This window comes from Peromyscus leucopus, chromosome 6 (genome assembly GCF_004664715.2).
Source record: "Peromyscus leucopus breed LL Stock chromosome 6, UCI_PerLeu_2.1, whole genome shotgun sequence".
Lineage (NCBI taxonomy): Eukaryota > Metazoa > Chordata > Mammalia > Rodentia > Cricetidae > Peromyscus > Peromyscus leucopus.
The window spans coordinates 83,340,454-83,354,747 of NC_051068.1; the positions used below are offsets into that span (position 1 = coordinate 83,340,454).

Below are 14,294 nucleotides of genomic sequence, written 5' to 3' on the forward strand. Positions count from 1 at the left end.
GAAAACAAAATAAAAACCAGACAGCCTGGAGAGCCAGTGGGAAACAAGGCGGATTCAAGGTCCAGTGACTTAGGTTTGGGATCTCTTTCATGTGCCCATCCTTGTGTGTGCGAGTCTGGTCCGGTCTTCTAAGGTCAGCTCTGTTCTTGTCGTTGAGGATTCTACCCAGGGCCTTGCACATGCCAGGCCAGCACTCATTGCTGAGGGACACCCGCCACACCTTATGTTGTTGTTAGTCAAAATGCTCGCAGGGAGCCAGTCTGATTCACTTGCATAATTATTAGCAAACTTGCTCAGCTGAGCCCTTCCTTATACTAGAGTGTATCAGAGGTCACAAGCAGTGATAAGAGGTGGCATCAATATGGCCAGTATCATCATAATACCCTGGATCCAGTCAGGACACAGAAAACACACTTCAATAAGGAAGGTTTGATGCAAGGAATGATTAACCAGTAAGGAGAGTATGAATTCCTAAGGATAAAGATATCTACAAAATAGAGAAATGGTGCATATAGAAAAACAATGCAACATTTAGGGATGAGGCACAGATTCCAAGGAAGGAAAAAAATGGTACCCATGCAAGCCTGTGAATCACCGTTGGAGAGGATGTAACTGTGGCCCTGTTTGCTGAGATGTTGACGGCTGGAGCAGGAGAACTGGAGTGTCAAAGCTAGACCACGGGGTCCTAGTGTGGAGGGGACATGGACACAAGCTCCCACCCCCAACCAAAAACTGTCTCCAACCAACAACTGTTTGCAAAGGAAAGATCAGTTTTCTTCAGTGGAGTTTCACCGGGTATATAAACCACACTGAAGGGAGGGGGCTGTGCCCAGCAGTAGATGGCCAACACAAAACAAACTCAATGCAGGTTATTTTGTCTCCTATTGCTTTGTTTGTGCATTAAAAAAACAAAAACAAAACTAAAACAACAAAGAAAAACTTCCACGCAACCTAAGTCAGAAGCTCATTTTTTAGTAAAAGGGGGACCTGTAGGGCCCTGGCCCCTGTTTTGGGTAACTGTTGCCTTGCTTCCTGACTTTGACCTTGATATCCTTCCTATGCTAATTCCCTGCCAGGTTCCACCCTCCTGAATGCTTAAGGGAAGTTCCTTGTCTGTGTATCCTGCATATTGGGCATTAACAGCTTAGATGCAAGATTGTAAAACATTGGTAGCGAGCTTCTGCCCTCTGGGGTTCTCCCATTGTGCTGTAAGCCTGTATTTAAGACCTCCTCCCTCCTTCAATAAACAGCATTCGGCATTAAATATATATATATAAAAATCTTACTGGTCTTTTGCTTGTGTATTATGGCTTCCAATTCTGTGTCTTTATGTTTTGTTCCCTGTGTGTTTGTGTGTGTGTGTGTGTGTGTGTGTCTTCCTTGCCTGTTTAATATGAGAGAAAGAAGCCAGGCAGTGGTGGCACATGCCTTTAATCCCAGCACTCGGGAGGCAGAGCCAAGCGGATCTCTTTGAGTTTGAGGCCAGCCTGGGCTACCAAGTGAGTTCCAGGAAAGGTGCAAAGCTATACAGAGAAACCGCCTGGGGGAGCAGGGGGTGGGGAAGGCATGGAGTTGGATAGGTGGGGAGAACATGGGAGATGAGGGAGGGGAAACCATGATCAGAATATATTGTATGAATTTTCAATTAAAAACATGCATATTACAAAATAGCTAAGATTTGAGGTGTCTTAGGAATGAAGAAATAGAAAACTCCATCCTTTCATGATGTATTAAAATGTCACATTGGATTACCCCTCCCACAAAAGTTAGGCCACCCTACACTGGAGTACTGTCGAAACTCATGGGGAAGTTGTCTGGTGGAACAAGGCTTGCTGGGGTTCCTATGGAATTGATAGAAACTCTGCTCACTTCCTTGAGAAGCCACTACAATTTGATGGCCAAGTCCCTGGGGTGTCCTAAAGCTAAGCCCCTAGTAGTGCAGTTACTACTAGGAACCAGGTCCTCACTTGTGCAGTGTCCCTCCAGCATCCCTATGACAGCTGGGAGAGAACAATGTGTGGAATGGCCAGCTCCAGATAGATCACAAGGAAGGGCTGGGAAGGCTGGATTTGGAGCCAACACAGAAAACGAGATATACATAAACTAGCAGAGGTTCCCACACACAGCTTGACAAAACTTGGCATGGAAGGGGATGGGGGTGGCCGGATAAGAGTGTCTGGGGAAAATGTTCAGAACAGTAGTAAGACTGACTGCCTTACTGGGAACGCTGGGCTATCTAGGAACTGGTGATGCCAAGGTTTCTAAGAGGGGATCAGAGGAGAGGACTGCTCTTTCATTGGCTTAACAAGCATCATTCACTTTTACATCCTGTTTAGGCTGTTAGGGTGACCATGAAGAGACTAGAGATGGCTCAGTGGCTGAGTGTATAGTGTGCTTCTGGCCTGCTTCCTAACTCCAGCTCCAGGGGGTGGGACCTCTCTGGTCTCAAAGGGCACCTGCAATTACCCCCACCCCCCACACAATAAATAATAAATCTTTAAAAAAAAATTAGGACTGGTGGGCTACACTTGAAAATCAAATCTACCAGTTTCCTTAGGAATTTTAATCAAGACAAGACTGTGGCAGCTGTTTGCCTTGAACAAGCCTAACTGGAAAGAGCGCTCACTCAGCACATTTCACTGTGTACCAGGAGGCTCGCCCTCCTGAGTAGACTGGATTTGAAGTTAGCTGTAACAAACACTGTTGTGTTCATGTTGTTCCTTCTAGTAACAAGTAATGTCACTTCAGAGGTATTTGAAAATCCTATAGGATCTTATAGGAAGGAATGACAAGATGCTTTCAAAGGGAGCCAAGACTTATAAGACGTGTTTCCTCGTGAATAGCTCTAGTTAGAAGGTTCAACCACTAAAGCCGAGGATGCAGCAGTCATACAATCTGTGCTTAGTGTGTGCTAGGCATTGCACTGGATCCCCAGAATGGGGGTGGGCAGACAAAACCACCATAAAGCAACAGAGAGCCTCAATCATAAAGATTACTGAGCAGCATAAATACTAATGTTTTATACTAAAATTTAAGAACAAGAATACACTGAGTCATCTACAAGACCTAACAGAGACATAAACCAGATGCAAAGAGAACATGGAAGATTTCTAAGTTCACAGAAAAAGACAAAGGGTGCTTATACTATTTTTTTTTTTTCTTTGCTTTTTCAAGACATTACTGGCTGTTCTGGAACTTGCTCTATAGAGTAGGCTGGCCTCCTCTACCTCTCCGTGCTGGGATTAAAGGCCTGTGCCTCTCTTTATGCCCAGCTCTATTAGGCTCTATTAAAGCACTCTTCCAACTTCCCCAGGTCCCAAGAAATGATTAATGAATCTTCTAGAGCCAACTTATCTCCCCAGTCATAGGAAGTCACTGTCCAAGTAAAGCAGGTATCCATGTGACAATGGGATTACATGTCCTCAACCTACCAAAGGCATCCTTTGAAAACATTTCCTGAGACTCAGCTGTTGAGTACTTTCATCTCATTTTAAGGCACTCTAAAAGCTTTCCCCATTCTGCCTACAATACACCAACACATACTTCAAATATAGTAGTGTCTTAATTAAGGTATGCCCAAAAGCTGGGACACAGCTCAGCAAGAGAGCACTTGCCTACCAGGTAGCCCAGGGTTAGACTCCCCATCACTGCAAAATAAAACAAATTCAATTCAATGTAATCCTGACCTATTACTCAATACTCTTCCAATCTCCTTCAAAAATTTTTTTGGGCAGTAAGTAACAGCATACATGTGGTCAGCATCCACGGAACTACCTTGCTGACCCTTTAATTTCCAGTTGCTTAACTTGAAACAGTACTAGATTTTTTTGTAGTAGAGCATTTCCTTCCTTTAATGTGATTTTTTTTCCCCCTTAAAAGTTGGGACTGCCGGGCGGTGGTGGCGGCGCACGCCTTTAATCCTAGCACTCGGGAGGCAGAGCCAGGCGGATCTCTGTGAGTTCAAGGCCAGCCTGGGCTACCAAGTGAGTTCCAGGAAAGGTGCAAAGCTACACAGAAAAACCCTGTCTCGAAAAACCAAAAAAAAAAAAAAAAAAAAAGTTGGTACTAAAGTCTCCTGCTCCACTGAACACTTGTAAGATAACTTCTGAGTGCTCTTCAATTGGCCAATATTAGCCAGTGGGTTAAGACAATCCCTAACAGAAGGCCATTATGCTGCAACCAACATTCTCTTTTGATCTCTATTTTCTGTTCTAAAAAAGACCTTAGAAATGTTCAGAACATACTTGGTGTTAATACAATCCAAGTATGTCAACAATCACCTTTGATGTGGACAAAGTGAAAAATCCACTGAAACATAACCCCCTCCCCATCCCAATAAACCCTGCCATTAAGAATTCTAGCAAGCAATCTACAAGGATTAAAAAAGTGTACAGGGGCACACGTGCACACCACCAGATGGCGTTGAAGTCAGAGGGCTCTCCTTCCTTCCCAGGATGAACTCAGGTCTGGCTTGGTGGCAAGCACCTTTACAGGCTGAGCAATGCATGGTTTTAAGTCACTTTTGCTCAAGATATCCTCTACACAAAACTGCAGACATTTTACCAGTTTCCACAATATTTTTTCTTAAATGTTAACAAATAGGGGGGGAAGCCAACACCCAGGATAAAGGATTTAATCCAGTATTTATTCCATACTCATGATGGTTTTCTGAAATCAGAATACAAGTCATAAGAACAATCTATCAAATAATTTGCTGATAGTCTTAAATAACGCAGCACTGCATTAGTTAATACTTCTGTCCTAGATTAAGTTTAAAAACTCAAACAGCAGTCTTCATTATCAATAAAAAAAGTTTTGAATTTTTAAAAAAGGATACTCTATCAAGCTGTTTCATAATTTAAGTATTCTCCATTTATAAAAATGCTTTGGAAGCTTGAGGCTTGAATGCTTCTTTACTCATGTGCCCGCCCTCTCCCATCACTGGTCAGTATAGGGTTGCTGCAATGCCAGGCTTTACACATTTTTTTTTTTTAATATAGTACTTTTAAAATCTGAGAAAGAATTCAAGGAGGGAAAAAGCACATGTCAATGTAGTTTAAAAAAAAAAACTAAGTGAATAAATTTTAGGCATACTAACAGTGTCCCTTTGAGGTAGAATGCTAAAAGGACTTTTGATCAAATCACAGCCTAATTTAAACCTCTCATAAATTTTCTAACATTAACTGTGGAGAATATTAAGTATAACATATTAACAAGAGCTTCCAAGGTAATATACAGTGGACAAGAATGTTAACCCTACAACTGTTGCCTTCATGTATATTGAAAGCACATAATTCTCCTAAAACAAACATCCAAGATCCATTCCCAAAGTCTTTAGCATTCTATTATGAAAAGCACAGCCATGCTAACTTCAGTACACAACCATAATCCCACACCTACCAAACAAAAATAGAATTAGTGGCAGTTTATTGCCTTATACAAATTTAACCAACATGGCAACCATGCCAAAGGAATTAAAACATTTTCAGGACATATGTACAGACTGTACACTTTAAAAACAAACAAAAATGCAAGAACAATCTGTGCATCAGGTGTCAACTCAACCGGGTGAAAACATCAATGCAATAAATGGGATTACAAAGGCACTTCCCTACACAAAAGAAATGAAAACACAGCCTACAGGGAGCTCAAAGAGTGCATAACTACTGCACAATCTCAACTTGGGGGAGAAAAGCAGAATTTAATCAACATTTATAGGATTCAATGTGATCCAATTTTACAAAATCTTCACACAGTCTCATCTTTGTTTTTGTGTTCTTTCTCTTGGCTCTCTGGCTCTCCACTCTGGCTCCTCTGGTTATCCTGTCTGTCTGACTGGTCCTTGCCGTCCCCATGCTCTCTCTTGTGGGAGCGGTCTTGGCTTCTGCTGCGCTTTCTAGACTTCTCTTTGCTAGGGCTGTGTTCTCGTTTTCTCAGCTTTTCCACACTGCCAGTTCTTCCCTGACTGCCACTTCTACTTCTCTTGTTGGACTTCTCTTTGCTTTCGTTTTTATGTTTGCTCGACTTGTCTTTGCTCCTGCTCCTGCTCCGCTTCCCTGCATTTCTGCTTCTGCTTCTACTTCTATGTTTTCTCTCCCTGCTTCGACTTCGGCTGTGTTTCTTCTTGGAATCCTTCTTGTTGTCTCTGTGTCGCCTGTCCTCCTTGTCTTCTTTGTGCTTCTTCTCCTCCCCCTCCCCCCTACTCCTCTGCTCCTTGGACCGCTCTCTGGACCTCTCCCTGTCCCTTTCTCGATCAGCGCCTCTCTCCTTATCGTACTCTCGATCTCGCCTCCGACCTCTCTCATTTTCTTTCTCTCTTTCCCGATCCCTGTCTCTTCTATCCCCTTTCCTATCACGACTCCGACTACGAGTTCTGTGCCTTTCCCTGCTCCGGCTGTGCCTGCGGTCTAACCCCCGGTCGATACTTCGCGATCTTCGCCTCTCCTTCTCTCTCTCTTTGGCTTCCCGCTCTAGTCGCTGGCGTTCTTTCTCTCTCTCTAATTCTCTGTCGAAACTAGAAGATCCATGGCCCTCCCGGTGATGACTTCTACTTCTTGATCTTCTTGGAGACCTCCGTGGACTCAGTGATCTCCTTGGAGACCTGAGAGAAGAGGAAAGGAAGAAACTGGAATAAATAAAACACAAGAAGGGCCAGGGTACTTGTAGCTCAGTAGAACACTTGCCTGGCACACTCTCAGGCCATTGGGACCGACGGGAGTCCAAACACTCCCTAGTACTCTGCACACACAAACCAACCAAATCTACTCTAAAAACTCTGGATAGGTGTAGCTTGTGGCAGAGTGCTTGCTTAGCATGTACGCGTATGTCAATGCTCAGCACCAAAGGGGCACAAAAAATAACTCAACTGTTCTCACTAGAGATGTACAATTTTACTAAAAATGTGGTGGGAGAAACAAACCCACTATTTTTTGAAGGGGGATAACTAAAACAAACATCGATCCTAAGAACTTGTCACTCCCCAAGAATCGCCAACTTTGCAGAGGCCCATTTTAAAATAGTGACTGCTACATCACCTGGACCGCCTTCGCTCAACATGTCGGTCTAGTTCTTCAACACCTTCCTTGCCATCTTTCTTTATTTTTCTAGGCCGGGTTTTAATCTGCTGATCAATATTCTTCTGAACTGGAACTGGGATTCTCGGAAACAAAGTAGAAAACCACTCCAGTTTTGTGAGAAAGGAGCGAAGCATCTCTCCAATGGTCATTACACAGCCTCCGCCAGCTTTCACATCCAGGTCCTATGAGACATAAAAGATACCCTACTGGTTAAACAAAAAACACATTATCTCAACACATACGTGAACACTAAAAAAAAATTTTTTTTTTTAAACCATCTTTGGAATCAAGTATAAAAAACTAACAGAAAAATTTCCATTTTTGTATCCTAATCTGGTAATGAATGAAGACTATTTGGGCTAATTGTATACATGCAGGTGAGAACAAACCCTGCAGCCTCTTGGGCATAAAGGGAACTGACTCACTCATTAACAAAAGTATGAAAAAGCCCCTTACATTGTTAAACTATGTGGAACAAGTATTTAAATCTGTACTCCACATACCTACACTGGAGGACCATTTGCACACATCAGACCTAGCACCGAAACCTGGCTATGTAGGAACTACTTTCAGATAATGCCTGTCTAAAGGTTATCTTTTAACAGCTGCGATCTAAAATGGAGCCCTGCTAAAACTGGAAGCAATAGCAAACCAACTGCCATGAAGCAGTGAGGTTTCTAAAGTTATGTACAAAAGAAATAAATGAACAAAGAATTGGAAACGCATAATCCATGATGACCATTGTCTCTGAAAAGGGTCATTACCGCATGAAGGCCTTCTTGCTATGCCCTCTCACAGCTCAGGACATGTTAGTCAGCTATTGTCAGTCCCAAACCTATAGTGCAAGCACACAAGGAAAGTGAGATTTGTTATCTAAACAGGAAAACAAGAGCTAAAGGTAAAACTGCTTGCACTCACACACATTTAAGTGTTCAGATATACAGTATTTCCAAATATAATCGCTGCAGATATCTAAAGAAGAAAACATATGTTAGCTCAAATAGAGGACCTCAGGCTTGTAAATACAATAAAGAGCAGATAAATCAGAAGCATTCAGAAACCGAATACAACAATTTTAAAAAGTGCTTTAATCTTTCTTTAAAAAAAAATCTTATGTAAATAGAAGAAAAAGTTGACAATCATGATTTTTACCTAACTTTCTGGATCTTTTGAATTAAATAGACAGCTCGGTAAACAGGCCCAAACCAGGGAAGGAAAATAACCACTGCTGGGCTCGACAGGCATGCTTGTAACCCCAGCAGCAGGGAATGGGACAGGGTCTGCAGTAGTGGATAGAGGCCTTCCTCTCTCAGCTAGTCTGAGGCTAATCCAAGTTACGTAAGACCTTGTCTCAAAAAAGTTTTTTCTCTATGTCTACATCAATGAGATTTTTTTTAAGGAAGGCATCTAACAAAAATGAAATTTTCATTAGAAGCATGAATTCATCAAAAAACAACAAAATTCTTTTAAGACAAGGCCTCACCCTTGGTGGCCTGGAATTTACTGCAGACCAGTCTAGTCTGAACTCAGCAATCTACTTGCCTCTGCCTAAATGCTGGGATTAAAGGTGTGCCACACTAAGCATCAAACAAATTTTAAGTAGCTGTTAACTTTACCATATAAACTTTGAAACATAAATAGTGATAAAAAGTAGATATACCAATAACCATTGCTCACAGCTGAATGTATGTTGATACTCTAGTCTTCAATATCTAAGTAAATTAATACAGGTATGATTTTAATCTGACTCTAGCCTTGCTCATTATGTCCTAGGGCTTGAGATGGTGACCAGATTTAGACTAAAGTGCTAATCTAATTTAAGGAAAAGAAATGGTTGGGTTTTTTTTTTGGGGGGAGGGGAGGGTTGGGGACGGCAGTGTTGGGGATCAAGCCCAGAGCCATGCACATATGAGTAGAGATGAGTAGTAAGTTTTTAAATTTTAAGCCTGGTCTCTACTGTATGGTATACTGTGTGAGAAAGCTAGACTCAGGCAGGCAAGGTGGTAAATGCCTGTTGGTAATCCTAGCTAATCAGGAGGCCAAAGCGGGGAGATTACAGGTTTACAGTTGTCCTGAGTATCTGGCTCAAAAGGAAAATGGAAAAGAAGTATAATTATTTCCTCACCTTGGAAAAAAAGTGTAATTGTCAGGCCATTTAAGCCAATCCTAACTCTTTCTAAGTCTGTACTCATAAGCAAATATGAATGGTGCTGTTTGAGAAGTCACAGTAAACAACCAAAGGTCCAGGGGACTTAACATGCCTACAGGTACGGCAGCACATGTCTTCTACCACCTTAGAAAGTCACTATCAGCTGTCCAAGTTAGGATCAACACAATACAGTCTAATTGGGAAGAGAAAAGGTTATTATTCAAGTTATTAAAACATACTAACTCTTAAAACATATTCAAATAACTTAAAATTTTAACCTAACATGGAAAAGTCATCAAGTCTTAGCTAGAGGACAATAATCCCAAAAGTAGAACTGAAATAAATTTACAAAAATTCTGAGGACAGTAAACTTCAACAAATAAAAGATCAAGAGCAGAATAGCCCAAAGAAAGCTGATTCCCCTTGCTGACATACCTCCTCATCATCAAGGAAGGGCTCAAACCAGTCCCACAGGTCTGTAGGGGGTTGTGTATACCTAAGATCATGAAAAACCTGTTAGTTTATGGGAATTAAAATAAAATGTTTATTTAAAAATGAAGATAAATGCACATGTACCTTATATACATAAATCCAAGGGCTCTGATATATGTAGAGTCTGTATGTGTTATGAGACCCATCACTTGTTTTCGAGTTAACTTCAGAGTAAATAATTTGTATAACAGGCAAAAAGCTGTAGAAACAATGCCTCCTGTTCCAACACCACGAACCTTTAAAGGAAAACAGAGTTAATAAAAAATAATAAACAGATCCTTAATGCCTACTGATTGGTGCTGTTTTAGGTATCAATAACCATGATCTAGAATTAAAAATAGGGCATAAAACTAATACCTCTCCTAACCTAATTCATTAGAAACTTGTATTTTGCATTTTCAAAAAAAACTGGAAAAAAAATGCACGTACTTCTACTTACCCCTCCGCACATCCCCGTCTGGCCGGCTGTTTTCCTGCTTCCTTTCTCCCATGGCTCCACATGTGTGACCTGAAAATAAAAAAGAGGAAGACAACAAACATTCGTACTCTTCAGAGTCTGAGTTCACAAGCTCAGCTCACAAGAGCAATTCTGCCCAAGTGTCGTGTGGCTGTAGGGTGTCATCCACACCACCCTGCACTCACACTAAGTACAGAAATCACCTTCGGGAAAACTGCTCAGACAGAACACTACCGAACTGTGAGACTTAACAAAACAAACCCCTGGCATGTTTCAGAGCAGACAGCTCATTAAACTAGCTTTTATAGACAGGTCATATCTATGTGGAGGCCACGAAATTTCTATAATTTCCTACATTTGCAAAAATTATTTGGTACTATTTTATCTTTTATATAATTAAAAAAAGTTCTCATTATAAGGAAAAAAGCTTTTGCAGTCTTATGGTGAATTTAAATCCATATAATAAAGTGAAGTTTTCTAGGGCTTCTGATGTTGCTCAGAAGGTAAGGTGCTTGCTTAAGGCCTGGGGTTGTGGGCTAGGGAGGTGGGTGTGAGATGGGGTCTCACTCTGTAGCCTTGGCAGGCCTGGATCTCACTACTTAGATCAGGTTGGCTCAGAACTTTAGAGAACCTCCTGCCTCTGCCTCTCAAGTTTTTGGATTACTACCACACTTAGCTTGGGACGTTTTATTTCTAGTTTTTTATCTGGATCAAGTTCATTCTTAGTTAAAGATTAAAATCACAAAGCCACAAGATCCTTCATCCTAGATACAAACCCAGAGTATAAACTGTCAAAAGCTAAGCGTGACATTATTAATATATATACCAAATATAATCAATAGTACAGCACCACCTTTGCTAAAGGGAACACCCTACAAAAACAGCTTTACCTAAAAACTAACAAAAGCACCAGACAGCAGTGGCGCACACCTTTAATCCCAGCCCTGGGGAGGGAGCGGTAGGTGGATCTCTGAGAGTTCGAGGCCAGCCTGGTCTACAGAGCGAGTTCCAAGATGACCAGAACTACACATGAGAAACCTTGTCTTGAAAAACCAAAAAAGTGCAAAAAGTTAAGGCTGAAAGAGACAAGCCAAAAATATTAGATCTGTTTTTGCTTCTTAAAACAAATAAACCCTGCTCTTTATTCTCAAAGTTTTTCTTTCTGCCCATACATGGTAACATTTCATTTCAGTGGTTTTATACAAAACAAAAAACAAACAAAAAAACCCTACATTTAAATCGAAGCACACAAAAAACCCCCACATTAAATTCAAGCTGTTCTGTCCAGCTCCTGCAGTTCTTTCCAGTTCCCAACATACAGTGTAAGTCATGCCCCACACAGCTCCCAGTGCTGGGGGCTGAACCTAGGGCCTTGTAAGTACAGTACCAGTTTGAATTGAATCACAATCCGTTTCTATTCCTCGGAGTACCCAAAGGAGTGGATACAATGCAAAACTGGAAGCCTATAGATTTCAAAGATTATTTGATCCAAAGAAATTCATAATAAGTTTAGGTCATGTTTTATGATTTTATTTTTAATTACGTGTATGTGTGAGTCTGATCCTCTGGAATTGAGGTTACAGGAGGTTGTGACCTGCCCAATGTGGATATTGGGAACTGAACTTAGGTCCTCTGCAAAGGCAATAATATGTTCTTAATCCACGGGGCATCTCTTCAACACCTGAAACTTGCGTTTTAAAAATGAATTTAAACATCCTTTCTGGTGGAAAAAGTGGTTTCAAAATACAATATTTGAAATGAACTTGAAATATTAGCCTATATTTTAAAGCAACCTGTCACAAAAGCGCAGGGACCCAGTTTTCAAAGTTAACTGCATAAACTTATTGTTCATCATACTATATCCACATTGAAAAGGTCTTACCTTTTAAATGCTAGTTTTAAAAATATCTACTCCACAGTATCAGTTACACCTACTTAACAAGCTTTTGTAAAAGAACACCAAGAGTACTCCTATACTCTATCCAGTTAAAAGGTTTTGCTATAAAAAGCAATTAGTATCTCAAAAATCTCTCATTTACCTAAGCATGTAACTGGGAGAAACGTAGGTAAATAAAATACATAGAGAATTTCTTTTTGTCAACATCTCCACATGTATATTTAGACGACAGAAAAATTTTGTCTGTCTCAAATTTCTAAGTATCAAGACAAGAAAATTAGATGCATTTTATTTTACATGCTCTAGCGAAAATGCTTAAAAGACATTAAGACTATTAATACTCATTAAAATATAAATTAACTTCGGAGGCCTGGAAGGTATTTTCTGAACTACCTAATTTGCAAGAAGTGGAGAATCTAGTTAGGAAGACCAAAATCAATGGCCCAAAAACAAACAAAAAACTAATTAGCCATTCATTTAACCAGGGAAATGCATTTATGGCGATTGAGCATGATTAATAGTGCATACCTCTACCTGCGACCCTGGGCTGCTCCGAGCCTCGCTGCAAGACTGAGTCAATCCTGCTAACGAAACAAGAACTGAGACAAGAGTGCAGTGAGGAGGCGCCAGGTGAGCTCCCCAGCACAGCCAAGCCAGCACCGACCCTGCCGCAGAAGCCCAGGGCCCAGATAATTCTAATTATGCCCAACGCACAGGTGGCTGAGACCTCCGACTCCTGACTTCCTGTTGGGAAAATTTCCAGGCCTTCTGTACACCTACCTCTCTGCACTGGCACACCACGCCACCCTCAACCCTCCCGGCCCGCCCGACACACTCACACTAACCAACTTCTGTCTGGATTGGAGAGTTAACGAAGAACACGAGGCCGACATTCAAGTAATTACTTCAGTAATTCCGCTGGCCCGAGGGGCCGCAGAAGCACCCCCGAGTGAGTGCTTAGTCGACACGGGTTTAAAGAAAAAAAAAAAAAGGGGAGTCATTTTTAAAATGGTCAACTTGGACGGGCTTCTGGTATTACTTTCCTTCTCTCCCTTAGCCCTCTTGCCCAACAGCTCCCCGGGGAGGCTGGGGTAGGTTAAAGATCGATTGTGGCGGGCTCGCCCGGCTCTTAAAAAACACACACACACATACACACACACAACCTGAAAAGGAAAAAAAAAAAAAAACAGGGCGGCCCTACCCCGACCCGACCCGTCCCACACCAGCCGTGCGCCGCGCTTCTCCCTCGGCCAACTTTCTCCCCTCCTCCCCCAAATCCTCAGGTCTCGGCGGGGAGGAGGGAGGGGGGGCGCTCCCACCGATTTCCGACAAAACCCGCTCTTGGCGAACTTACCCCCGTGCCGAGGCCCAGAGGATGCGTACCTTAAAGAAGATCTCGTCCACCACCGCGTGGTAGGTCTTGAGCTCGTAGAGCTGCACTTTGAAGTAAGGCGACGACAGGATGTTGGTGAGGATCATGGGGTTGAGGTTCATGGTCTTCTCGTTGCCCCACAGCGGCAGCACGTTGCCCTGCTTGCCCGACACCGCCGGCCTGGTGACGCCGCCGCCGCCGCCGCACGGCTGCTGCTGCTGCTGGGCCACGGCCGCGGCCGCCTGGTGCTGCGGCTGCGAGTTGCCGGTCAGCGCGGGGCTGTTGTTGGCCATGTTGCCGCGGCAGGAAGGAGGGCGGGCGGGCAGGAGGAGGAGGGGGCCAAGCTCGATCGCGCTCTTCGGGACAACGGTCCCGGACCTACTCCATGGAAGGCCGTCGGGGCAGGGAGCCCGCCGCGCTTGTGCCCCAGCCGAGCGAGGGGACTGCCACTGAGACGCCGACACACGGACCCCGGGCCTCGGGGCGGACACCAGACGCCGGCGGCGGCGGCGAGAACTCTCCGGGCGCAAGGCAGAGCGGGCGGCCGAGGAGCGCGGTCTCTTCCGCCAACTGCCCCTGGGAACAAGATGGCGGGCCCAGCGGAAGTGACGCCACACGCCCGGGCGTTCGCGCTAAGCCCGTGGCCAATCAGAGCCGCCCGGGTGGGCAGGCGGTTCCTCTTCCGGCTTGCGCGAGGTCGCTGCGTGCTGGGTCCGCTGCGGCGGTCCGTGGGCTACGCCGGTCGGTTTCTCCTGGGAGTTTGGCCCTCGGGGCAGGGTGTGTAGACCCAATCGCTGTGTTTTTCAGAGTTTTTTTTTTTTTTTTCCCGGTAGTTTGATTTTTCTAGAAGC

At 43.3% G+C, this 14,294-nt stretch overlaps 1 protein-coding gene across 10 annotated transcripts; it reads right to left on the reverse strand.

Moving 5' to 3' along the window:
• Nucleotides 1-4,624: 4,624 nt before the first annotated feature.
• On the reverse strand, nucleotides 4,625-14,030 carry Prpf38b (pre-mRNA processing factor 38B). 10 transcript variants are annotated; one of them, XM_028879338.2, is made up of 8 exons: nucleotides 13,455-14,027; nucleotides 10,157-10,225; nucleotides 9,802-9,953; nucleotides 9,661-9,721; nucleotides 7,995-8,048; nucleotides 7,841-7,911; nucleotides 7,035-7,258; nucleotides 4,625-6,601 (listed from the first exon to the last, which is right to left on the reverse strand). In XM_028879338.2, the coding sequence occupies exons 7-8, from the start codon at nucleotides 7,223-7,225 to the stop codon at nucleotides 5,749-5,751; spliced, it is 1,044 nt and encodes a 347-aa protein (XP_028735171.1). In that variant the 5' UTR covers nucleotides 7,226-7,258; nucleotides 7,841-7,911; nucleotides 7,995-8,048; nucleotides 9,661-9,721; nucleotides 9,802-9,953; nucleotides 10,157-10,225; nucleotides 13,455-14,027; the 3' UTR covers nucleotides 4,625-5,748. The 10 variants fall into 10 exon arrangements, with proteins under 10 accessions (XP_028735171.1, XP_028735173.1, XP_028735174.1 ...); XM_028879340.2 differs by lacking the exon at nucleotides 7,995-8,048 and adding an exon at nucleotides 12,600-12,652; XM_028879341.2 differs by lacking the exon at nucleotides 7,995-8,048 and adding an exon at nucleotides 12,600-12,652 and having other exon boundaries at nucleotides 10,147-10,225.
• Between the last annotated feature and the right edge of the window lie 264 nt (nucleotides 14,031-14,294).

Coding starts and splice junctions, on each gene's coding strand:
- Prpf38b (XM_028879331.2), bottom strand. CDS start 13,736: ATGGCCAACAACAGCCCCGCGCTGACCGGCAACTCGCAGCCGCAGCAC. Junction 10,226..13,454: donor TGGACGAGATCTTCTTTAAG/GTACGCATCCTC, acceptor TTTTATTTTCAG/GTCACACATGTGGAGCCATG. Junction 9,722..9,801: donor CTTGGATTTATGTATATAAG/GTACATGTGCAT, acceptor TCATGATCTTAG/GTATACACAACCCCCTACAG.